General features: G+C 45.3%; 1 protein-coding gene across 1 annotated transcript in view; it reads left to right on the top strand.

Annotated features, from left to right (window-relative positions):
* The window catches only part of LOC124605790 (LIM domain only protein 3-like), a 341,408-nt gene that overhangs the window by 262,337 nt on the left and 66,683 nt on the right, over positions 1-12,388 (top strand). Inside the window, exon 4 of the mRNA XM_047137682.1 lies at positions 4,915-5,040. Coding sequence (XP_046993638.1) covers positions 4,915-5,040 — 126 coding nt within the window. The remainder of the gene's footprint in view (positions 1-4,914; positions 5,041-12,388) is intronic.

Below are 12,388 nucleotides of genomic sequence, written 5' to 3'. Positions count from 1 at the left end.
AATTTGCGGAAGGGTTTCACTTCCGTCACGTTGATCGATTCTCTTTAGTCGTCGTTGGTCCTATTCTTGCACGATATTTTTCCGGCCGCAGCGATGTCGGAGATTTGATGTTTTACCGGATTCCTGATATTCAGGGTACACTCGTGAAATGGTCGTACGGGAAACTCCGCACATTATCGCTACCTCGGAGACGCTGAGTCCCATCGCTCGTGCTCCGACTATAACGCCACGGTCAAACTCACTTGCCGACCGCAGTGCCGTGCTCGCCTGTTTACAAATCTCTGTTTGGCGCTTCAGTGTATAAGCACGAGTACGGCGAGCGTGATTTTCATCTTTACCTTTGATAAGCCACGAATAATCCTTGCACCCTTCATCACAAAATTTTATTTTTAATTTCATCTTTTGTCTCGTCTACATCAATGGAAGTTTTCGTCACCTCTTAGAAACACGGTGTTACAGTGATCGTAGCGTTGTCGCGATAGTGGTAACTGAGATGAAGGAAATTATGAATGTCCTAACACGTTTACCCCATCAGATAGTGAAAGAGTGACACATCTGTTGATATTCTGTCGCTTGATGCGTAGGTGTCCGTCTTCCTCACCCATTTGCAGGGGCTTCGCGTTTAGTCGATTACTTAATTAATAAATACGGGATAGGGTAAGGCTACAGTAGGTGAAAGAGTCTGAGTGAATTTTAATGTGAAAATATGTTTTAAAACAAAAGACAAATAAATTGAAGTAGGATTGTCACAGCGACACTTGCCTATTCACGTGTCATTACAACCATGAAAAACGGGACATCTCGCGAAAATCGTTACATCTCGGCAGTGTTGGTTCACCTGATTATGGATCCGCTTCGATGTAACGCAGTGTGGCTGTCGTTCGAGCAAGCCGCAGAGTTAAGACGTGAAGCGGAGCTCGCAGCTTTACGAGCATTCCGTAGGCGGCATCTGCGGAAGGCAGTTAAGCCGGGCCCGTATAGCCGCGGTAAGCGACACCACTTCCTAGTGCGCCGCTGTGCGCCCGGCCGGACGGACAGGGACGGCTCTGCGGCTGCGGCCAACGGCCACTGGCCGGCGTGGCGCTGCGCGGCTCGGCACGGCCCATAATTTGGCTGGCGTAATGGTTCGCGTAAGACCGCACGGCGGCCGCGCTGCGGCGTTATCTAATTGCTAATAGGTTTAATGGCGGCGCCCGGGATCTGCGGTCGTGCGGCCGCTCGCCATTATCCTGCATTACCGGCAGCCGGCGCGGCGCGTGCGGCAATTGTCGCAGCCGGTGCAGCTGCTGCCAGGCAACGCCGCGTGGGCAGCAGCGCCCGAACTGCGTTGACAACTTCTGTAGCTGCGCTGCCGCGTGTCCGCTGCGCCATTGCAAATAATCCAGCGAAAAGAAAGGGATGTACACGTACACCGCTGGACCTTTCAGTTGCAACACTGCAAAGGTCGCAAGGAATCAAAGTGGAAGTGTAACTAGTCCTACAAGGACTGATAATGAAGTTTTAATCATCACCTCGAAATAATTATTTACATAATAAATTTATTTTGGTTTGCAGAAACATGTCTGCATCACTGGTACACGTCGAATCCCCTGCGCCACTAGAGGAGGCAAAACAAAGTGGCGTAGCCCACTCACAACGTGAAGACGAGCTGTCCAAAAACATGTGTTTTAGTTTGACTAACGATAGGATACGAACATAGTTTTAAAGTGCGTTCTGGAGAGCATCCACCTAGGAGGCAAATAATTAGGTGCAACATCCGTTTGTGGAGTAAACACTTCTTTTTTTCTGACATACACTGACGAGTCAAAAGTCGTCGGATACCTTCTAATACCATTCCGGACCTCCTTTTGCCCAGCGTTGTGCAGCAACATGACGTGGCAAGGATTCAATAAGTCGTCGTTTGCAAGGCAACGGCTTTTCCGCAGTGAATACACCAGTTCCAGTCAGATCACCGAAGTTAAGCGCTGTCGGGCGTGGCCGGCACTTGGATGGGTGACCATCCGAGCCACGGTGTGCTGTTGCCACTTTTCCGGGTGCACTCAGCCTCGTGATTCCAATTGAGGAGTTACTCGACCAAATAGTAGCGGCTCCGGTCAAAGAAAACCATCATAACGACCGGGAGAGCGGTGTATTGCCCACACACCCCTCCTATCTACATCCTCAGCTAAGGATGACATGGCGGTCGGATGGTCCCAATAGGCCACTTGTGGCCTGAAGTCGGAGTGCTTAAGTCCTTTGCAGATATACTGAGACACCTGCCGCTATAGCCGTCCATAATTGCGAAAGTGTTGCTGGTGCAGGATTTTGTGCAAGAACTGACCTCTCGACTATGATCGATAAAGGAGCGATGGCATTCACGTCGGCCCCTCAGGGTGGCCAAATTATTCGCTCAAACAATCCAGAATGTTCTACAAACCAATCGCGAACAATTGTGGTCCGGTGACATGACGCACTGTAATCCATAAAAATTCGAACGTTGTTTTGGGAACATTGAGTCAATGAATAGCTGCAAATGGTCTCCAAGTAGCTGAACATAGCCATTTCCAGTCAATGATCGGTTCAGGTGGATCAGAAGACCGAATCCATTTCATATAAACATAGCTCACACCATTACCGTACGAACATCAATTGCATAGTGCCTCGTTGACAACTTGGGCCTTTGCCATCTTGGGGTCTGCGCCGTACTCGAATCCTACCATAAGCTCTTACGAATCTAATTCGCGACTCACCTGATCAGGCCGGCCAGAGTGGCCGAGCGGCTCTAGGTGCTACAGTCTGGAACCGCGCGACCGCTACGGTCGCAGGTTCGAATCCTGCCTCGGGCATGGATGTGTGTGATGTCCTTAGGTTAGTTAGGTTTAAGTAGTTCTGAGTTCTAGGGGACTGATGACCTCAGAAGTTAAGTCCCCTAGTGCTCAGAGCCATTTGAACCATATCACTTGATCAGGCTACGGTTTTCCAGTCGTCTACTGTTCACTGACATCGTCACGAACCCAGGAGAGGCGCTGCAGGCGATTTCCTGCTGTTAGCAAAGGCAATCTCATCGATCGTCTGCTGCCATATCCCACTAACTCCAAATTGCGCCGCACTGTCTTAACGGATACGTTCGGCCTACGTCCCACACTAATTTCTGTGGTTATATCATGCAATGGTGCTCGTCTGTTAGCACTGACAAATCTACACAAACGCTGGTGCTCTCGGTAGTTAAATGAAGGCCGTTGGCCACTGAATTGCCCGTGGTGAGAGGTAATGCCTGAAATTTGGTATTCTCGGGTCAATCTTGACACTGTGGGGCTCAGAATATTGTATTCCTTAAAGATTTCAGAAATGGAATGTCCTCTCAGTCTGTCTCCAAATACCTTCCTTGACTTCCGGAAGGCGTTCGATACAGTTCCGCACTGTCGCCTGATAAACAAAGTAAGAGCCTACGGAATATCGGACCAGCTGTGTGGCTCGATTGAAGAGTTTTTAGCAAACAGAACACACCATGTTGTTCTCAATGGAGAGACGTCTACAGACGTTAAAGTAACCTCTGGCGTGCCACAGGAGAGTGTTATGGGACCATTGCTTTTCACAATATATAAAATGACCTAGTAGACAGTGTCGGAAGTTCCATGCGGCTTTTCGCGGATGATGCTGTAGCATACAGAGAAGTTGCAACATTAGAAAATTGCAGCGAATTGCAGGAAGATCTGCAGCGGATGTGGACTTGGTGCAGGGAGTGGCAACTGACACTTAACATAGACAAATATAATGTACTGCGAATACATAAAAGATGGATTCTTTGTTGTATGATTATATAATAGTGGAACAAACACTGGTAGCAGTTACTTCTGTAAAATATCTGGGAGTATGCGTACGGAACGATTTGAAGAGGAATGATCATATAAAATTAATTGTTGGTACGTGCCGGCCGAAGTGGCCGTGCGGTTAAAGGCGCTGCAGTCTGGAACCGCAAGACCGCTACGGTCGCAGGTTCGAATCCTGCCTCGGGCATGGATGTTTGTGATGTCCTTAGGTTAGTTAGGTTTAACTAGTTCTAAGTTCTAGGGGACTAATGACCTCAGCAGTTGAGTCCCATAGTGCTCAGACCCATTTGAACCAATTGTTGGTAAGGCGGTTGCCAGGTTAAGATTCATTGGGAGAGTCCTTAGAAAATGTAGTCCATCAACAAAGGAGGTGGCTTACAAAACACTCGTTCGACCTATACTTGATTATTGCTCATCAGTGTGGGATCCGTACCAGTTTGGGTTGACAGAGGAGATAGAGAAGATCCAAAGAAGAGCGGCGTGTTTCGTCACAGGGTTATTTGGTAACCGTGATAGCGTTACGGAGATGTTTAACAAACGCAAGTGGCAGATTCTGCAAAAGAGGCGCTCTGCATCGCGGTGTAGCTTGCTGTCCAGGTTTCGAGAGGGTGCGTTTCTGGATGAGGTATCGAATATATTGCTTCCCCCTACTTATACCTCCGGAGGAGATCACGAATGTATAATTAGAGAGATTCGAGTGCGCACGGAGGCTTTCCGGCAGTCGTTCTTCCCGCGAACAATACGCGACTGGAACAGGAAAGGGAGGTAACGACAGTGGCACGTAAAGTGCCCTCCGTCACACACCGTTGGGTGGCTTGCGGAGCATAAATGTAGATGTAGATGTAGAAATTCTGTTAATCCCCATGGTGCGACCATTAATCCCGTCGCAAACCTTTTCACATGAATCACCTGAGTACAAATGACAGCGCCGCCAATGCACTGCCCTTTGTGTACCTTGTGTACCTTGTGTACACGATCCTGCTGCCATTTGTATACGTGCATATCTCTATCCCGTGACTTTTGTCATCTCAGTGTATATTGAGTCGCAATATGTTTACAGCTTAATTATTTCACTTTGAAAACTATAAATCGCTGGTGTCTGCAGGCTTTTCGGCAGCACTGGCTATTGCGCGGCGTGCTCCAAGGTGATCCCTGCCTTCGAGATGGTGATGCGTGCGCGAAACAACGTCTACCACCTCGAGTGCTTCGCCTGCCAGCAGTGCAACCATAGGTAAGTGTTACTACGCAGCATTTTCTACCTTACTGGTCAACAGCGCAAAGAGAGTATTACGGGCACACTGAAATAATTTTTTAAGGAAGCATTTGTGTCGTGGAACAACGTAAGTTATGAAGCTGCAGCTATTTTCAGGAAAGACCTTTCGATATTATCTCTACTCGGAAAAAGATGTTCTCAGCATTGGAAAATTACATGAGTGCAAGGCACTAAGACGTGTAACGCCTGTGTTTTCACCATCGTAGAAACTGACACGAACGACGTAAGTCTTTGAAATCATTCAGCAGATGTCCAGATTGTGGTCCTGTCTCATCAGGTAGGTTTTCAGTAACTATTGTATTCCACTTCTAGATTCTCGTAACGTTATGAAAGTGTTCGCGACGTAGTTCGACACTAGGAGCGCTCACACCACGAGCTCTGGCAAGTGGGATTGCCTGTGCATGTGACACAACTCACAACCGATGCTCGACGTATCCATCTACCAGGAAAAATTTCTTCTCCAATGTGGCAGGGCGCCATCTTGTTTCAAATACATATCTTCTCCTCCTCTTTGCCGTGAAACATGTCAAATAATACTTCATTAATTCCTGCTAGACGTGCTACGTCATAGTGTTCTCGGTGATGAAATGTCGGTAGAGCACACTCCTTAAATTAGTCTGCAGGTTTTCGTGGTCATTTTCAATTAAAGAAAAACTTTTTTGATGATTCGGTCGCGCAATTTTCCTCGTCTATTTGTTCAGCTGAAACGTTTCCTCGGAAAAGACGGAACTGACTTTTCCTCACTTCTTTATCAGTTTGAGCTTGTACTCCGTCACTCCGACACTCCGTCCGAAATAACATCGTCGTCGTGACTCATTAAATCTAATTTTCCTTTCTACGTCTACTTTCTCAAGAAACTCGAAATTTCGAACTCTGCTTGGATCTCTACCAAGAGCATTTTAGTGTCCTCAGATTGCTGAACATCTGCATTTTCAGCATTCTTCTGTAGCATCATATCTGGCACAGATCTAGGGTTCAGTCCAGGGGCTGGAGTGGGGAGCGCTGTCTCTGTCTCGTCACCCAAAATTCAACAAATTGCCGTCACTCCCGGTTTTAATCAGCCAACAATGACTATGAGTTTTAATTTCAATAACAATAAAACATATTATGTGCCTTAATATAATAATAACAAATTGTTTAATTTCTATAAAATTTCTATATAAATAAAAAGTGTCTGTTTGTTCAAAATCTTAAATTTTCGGAAGTTTTTCATTGATTGACTTGAAATTTCGACAGAAAGTTGCATTCAGGAGAGAGAGAGGGGCTGTGTGGAGAGGTGAGGAGTGGAGAGGAGATGGACGAAGCGAGGATGGAGGAGGGGGGTGGACAGAGACAGGGGGAGGAGGAGATGGACAGGGAGAAGGGGGAGTGGGATATTACGACATATACCGAATTTCTGCACATATTTAGCAATTGTGAAACATGCCGTGTTTGCTAGACTCATCCACAGCAACACGGGGCCGTTTACAGCTAGCATAATAACAATAATTTGTTGGCGTCTGTGTGCAGTACATTGGGAATATTTTGTGTAGGCGGTGTTGAACAGCTTTCAGAAAAATTACACCCTGCATTGTAAAATACACTGTTGTAATGACTATCGATTTCGGTCCAAGATCAGACCATCTTCGTGTCTTGAAAGTAATTCAGCTACGCATTCTCACAGTTGCAATACTAATTGTACGTTACAGACTGTTCCATTAGCTATTAGTAACTGTCCGTGCGTAACTTTCATGTCCAGACACTAAGCACGACGATTGTGAACAAAAATCTGTAAACTAAGGCTGTACGAGTGTGTGAATGAGTGGGATGCTATTTCTTTCAGTCATGTCCGCCTTGTGTCAGGAAGATGGTTCAGGTGTTAACAACAGTGTCTTTCGCTTTATGTCTTCTCTTACTGAGCTTACTGTTGTTTTCCTGGTTCTACCTGTGAACTCAGGAATAGTGTCGGATTTGCTGTTGACACCAAGTAGTCAGCTTGTGAATGTGCTTCTTTACCTGAGTGGACTGTCACTGGTGAGCTCGTAGTCCCCTCCACGTGGGCAGGCCCTCACCCAAGCAACTGAAAAGTGTATTTTGTTAAGTTCACCTTGTCATTTATACTTGTAGAATTCCTTGCCATTCTCTAGACTCGTGGTTTTCATTTACTTTTTTCTCCGAAAGTAAGCTGTTAAATGTGGAATTTGTTATGTGTACTTGGGCAATAAGGAGAGGCTGGCACTACATTTTTTTTTCAGAAATCGTTTACTGAACAAGCGAATGCAGATTATTTACAGGTATTCGTCGCCAATGTCTGTGCACTTTTGGCTTCGTTCTGGCAGCTTCTGTATTTGCGTAGCAAACACAGGAATCGTTTACTGAACAAACGAATGCAGATTATTTACAGGTATTCGTCGCCAATGTCTGTGCACTTTTGGCTTCGTTCTGGCAGCTTCTGTATTTGCGTAGCAAACAATTCTTCGCGTGTATCTCGGCGTCACTGGTGGACAAATGCATAAGGTTCGTCACTGGTGGTGAACTACTTACCCCACAGAATCTTTTTCACTGCGTCGAGTTGGGCATAGTCGCTAGGAGCCCGACCCGGTGAATTTAGAGGATGTAACAGTACAGTAAACCATAGTTCACACACCGTGGCAATGTTTTGGCGGCTGACATGTGGCCGTGCATTATCGTGTTCGAGTAGAAACGTGTTGCCCTGTTTTCCGTAGCACCTTTGTTGAATGCAGCGACGGAGTTGGAGTAGTGAACTGCAGTATCGATCACTGTTGAGTGTCACATTGGGAGGGAGCCAGTCCAGTAGCAGCATCCCTTCGTCACCCCAGAACACAATCGCCATTTGTAAATATTCTCGGCCGCAATTTTCTGGGACGAGGGCTCCCAGTATGCTTCCGCTCCATTGACTGGCGTTATAAGTTTTTTTCTGGAGTTTTGTGGAAAATCCAAGACTAGTCGGCGGTGTTCAGACACTCAAAGAATTCTGCTGGATCTCCACTGTACTGCTGCACAAACTGTTCGCATATTTCTCCACGCACTTCTGTTTCTGTGCAGTATGAGGGAATGGGGAAGGCATTGTATACACACCTTCTTCATCATCGATCCTCATGGATGATGGTGTGGTGTATTATCCTTTATACCCCTGACGCCTTCTCTAGTTCATCAAAAGTGATTCTTCCGTGCCCCATTATCGAGTCATTGACACACTGGGCATTGTTCGGTTTGCATGCAGCTGCTGGAGGCACAGTGCATTTGCTTTTTTCTGCACAGTCCTACCATCTCTGCTGTATAATACCCAACGGAACACTTATCTGCATCTTGGCGCTGTTTCCCCACACATGACTAGTAACCTCTTGTAGTTGCTTGAGGTAGTCACTCCTTCCCTTCAGAGAAACCCGAATGTTCACCGTTACGTAAGCTTGTCTGTTCCCACGTTGTCTCATCGATGTCCACCAGTGCACTCGCTAGCCGGAACAAGTTCTGCTGCAATGCGCCATATTTATGAAGCATAAACACCTTCTGGTGGCGGTAGACAGTACTGTAGTCCATCTTCACACGTACATCGGGACACTTTTCAAACTGATACTCTACAGAAGTTATAGGGGGAGTGCTAGTCAATACTGGACGGAGAAAATAAAAAATAAAATAGTTTCTACTGAAACACTTTTAGGAGGATGGTAATCAAGACGCCCATGCCGCAATCACCTCCCTCCCTCTCCCACCACGTTGTATCGCGGCCTCACAGCATTTCAGAAGCTACTGTTTTCTTCTTCTCTAAACTGTTTATCGCCCACCTTTGACTTCCCTAGATCGTTACACTTCACGCGAGTACGGTCAGAAAAGTTTACGTAACATTTAAATTTATATAAACAAATACATCCTTTTTTTAGGAAAGCTTCTCTAGCAATTGTCAATATACTTGTCATGTAGTTCTTTTTCAACTGTTGTCAAATACTCGTATTTTGCTGTCCAAGTAACAAAACTCGTCAACTACTTTCGTTTCTTTCCTTCCTAACCTCATTATCTCAACATCGTCTGATTTAATTGAACTGCATTCTGTTACTAATACATCATTTCAAAACATTACCCATTAAGTTCGAATGGCCTTCCAACTCCTTTGCTGTCTCTGACACAATTACAGCACCTTCGGTAAGCCTCAAAAGTTTTTATTTCTCTTCGACCATTTTTAATTTCCTTTCTTAACATTTACTTGGCTTCCTTAACAGCTTTCTCAGCGTACAGATTGAATATCTTGCGGGATAGGCTACAAGGCTGCCTCACTAACTTTTCAACTATCGCGTTGCTTTGATATCCTTCGACGGCAGTTACCGTAGCAGAGCGAAAAGATTGTTCTGGAACGAGTCAAAATTCGAGGGCGTGCTGAAAAGTAATGCCTCCGAATTTTCTGTGTGAATACTCTTAAAACTCTTTAAATAAAACAAACTATATAGACATTTTACATCTTTATTCTTCACGTCTATCTATTTATTTCGCAACAGCTATCCCGCCGACGAATACATTTCTCCCAACGAGAGACAAATTTGTAAACACCGTCACCGTGGAATGTTTGAAATTGTTGATGAAGCCAGAACATAATCTCTGCTTGCACCGTTCCATCTGTTTCAAAGTGAAGTACTGGAAGTTTTCGTTAAAGTTTTGGAACTAGATAAAAATCAGATCGGGCAAGTCAGGAATATATGGAGGATGATAGATGACAGTGAACCCAACGCATCGAACTTTTCCAGATGTCGCAGCACTCGTGTGTGGTTTGGCACTGACATGCTGAAGGAGAAAGTGCTTCACGTGTCGACGAACTCTTCGAATTCGTGCTTTCAACTTTCTGAAGTTCTGTCACGCACCGGCGTAGTTACGTTAGACACCGCCACGTTACACTCTACAATTTCGAAGGCTTAGTGGCAGCGGGCTGCGGCTTGCATCAACGAAGCGGGAATGAAGACCTAGTAACATGCGTGACATTTAATACTGCCACCACTATTGCAAACAATAACAAATTCAGAGCCATTGCTTTCAAGCACGACCTAATATTAAAGAGTAAATGCATCTATTTATAAGATTCATCGTGGAAAGTTAACTAGACAGCAGAGACTGAACAGACCCTCCGCTAATCAATAAAAAGTTAACACTCCCTTGATGTACCTCCATCAATTTAACATTAGACTTAAAACAACTAAAACGCAGAATAAGTGTAATCATAAACACAAGAGGAAGAACAAGATATGCTCAAACTTGAGAGTGCTAGAAATATAGCCCAGTAGCAATAAAATTTTAAATTCACAATACTATAATATGAAGGCATTACATTACCTAAATAGCTGTTACTATAAACAGCATTAATTACAAGATTTTTCAACCGTGTATTACCAGAGTTGGCCACTAAACGGCCGTAGACGCCATATTTTACCGTCAGCGGCCGCCTGTAATAACATGAACAATGTGATTACAGTCTGATGGAGGTGACTTCTGGCCGGCCGGAGTGGCTGAGCGGTTCTAGGCGCTACAGTTTGGAGCCGCGCGACCGCTACGGTCGCAGGTTCGAATCCTGCCTCGGGCATGGATGTGTGTGATGTCCTTAGGTTAGTTAGGTTTAAGTAGTTCTAAGTTCTAGGGGACTGATGACCTCAGCAGTTAAGTCCCATAGTGCTCAGAGCCATTTGAACCATTTGGAGGTGACTTCTAAAACACGAAACGAACATACATGTACATCAACTAAAACATAATTATTTTAAAGCTCCCATACAATCAAGGATTGAAGCCTGCCCCGAGCTCGGGAACTAGAATGAACAAATAAATCAACTAATTTTGGCAGTCGCTGATTAAAGAATATCTTGTGCACAACAAGAAACTTTCATTTCTATAACACAAAGTTTTAAATTATATCACATGGCATCTACTAAGTGGTGCCACAAAAACCACTCAACTATTAATTTGCTTTTAAGAAATCAAACATTAGCCGTAACAGTCCAACTAAATCTCCTTAGCATCTACAGTGCACCACATTTAGCGAGCCAGGCGATGACACCGCCTTAGCGGTTACAATGGCTGGTTGAGCTGGATGCAACACGGGGCTTACTTCATACGGGACGTCGTATCCCAATACAAGCGAGACGGATAAATAACACTTCACGCTGAGAAGAGTACACTGCCGCTATTTTGCTTCCAGACGACACATGCCAACACAGCTGTCGTTACATATGAATCCACACAGATTGGTCGATCTCGATTGCTACACTTCCGCGCCAAACCACCTACTACTCGATAATAAGCCAACGATTGATCGAGAACAGGACACTCGTTTCCCCGTCCAAAACTGTACTCATTCCAGTCGGTCTGTACCTCGTCCACCATACTATGGGCGCTTATTGGCCACCACCTAGCGGCACGCGATACATTGCGCGAGGGAAGCAAAGCACCGTCTGGATTCGATTACAGAGCGTCTCAGGATAACCTGGAGAAAGGCCCTCACCTGCATGGCATTCGGGAAGCCTGGTGACAAGCTTTGCAAGCCCACTATCCTTGTAACTTTAAAGAGCAAGATTTATGACACATACATCCTGCAGGTTACAACACAGGGACCCGAAACAGTGACACTGACAACGAACAGCGTAAAACACCTCCTGGTCTATCACAGGGCGATGGAGAAAACCTTTCTTGCAGTGAATCTGAGAGACAGGACCAAGGACGAAGAGATAAGGAGAAGGGTCTATGACACTGTCGAGCGGATAGCAATACTGAAGTGGCTTTGGCCAGGAGTTCATCAGAGACCAAGCTATGTCAGGAGAGTCCCAGAGAAGTGCACTGAGACCATTGTTATTTACTATATACATAAACCATCTGACGGACAGGGTAGGCAGCAGTCTGCGTCTGTTCGCTAATGAAGCTGTGGTGTGTGGAAAAGTGTCGTCGTTGAGCGGCTGTAGGACGATACAGAATGACTTAGACAAAATTTCTAGTTGGTGCAGTGAATGGCAGCTAGCTCTAAATGTAGAAAACTATAAGTTAATGCAGATGAGTAGCAAAAATAGACCAATAATGTTCAAGTACAGTATTAGTAGTGCAGTGCTTGACACGGTCACGTCGATTAAATACCTAGGCACAATGTTGGAAAATAATATGAAATGTAATGAGCATTTAAGGTTGTAGTAAGGAAAGCAAATGGTCGACTTCAGTTTATTGGGAGAATTTTAGAGAAGTGTGGTTCATCTGTAAAGAAGACCGCATATAGTACATCAGTGCGACCTATTGTTGAGTACTGTTAGAGTGTTTGGGATCCGCGCCATATCGGATTAAAGGAAGA

This window comes from Schistocerca americana, chromosome 3 (assembly GCF_021461395.2).
Source record: "Schistocerca americana isolate TAMUIC-IGC-003095 chromosome 3, iqSchAmer2.1, whole genome shotgun sequence".
NCBI lineage: Eukaryota > Metazoa > Arthropoda > Insecta > Orthoptera > Acrididae > Schistocerca > Schistocerca americana.
The sequence above is the reverse complement of the archived record's forward strand: the minus strand, read 5'-3'. Positions and strand labels throughout refer to the sequence as shown.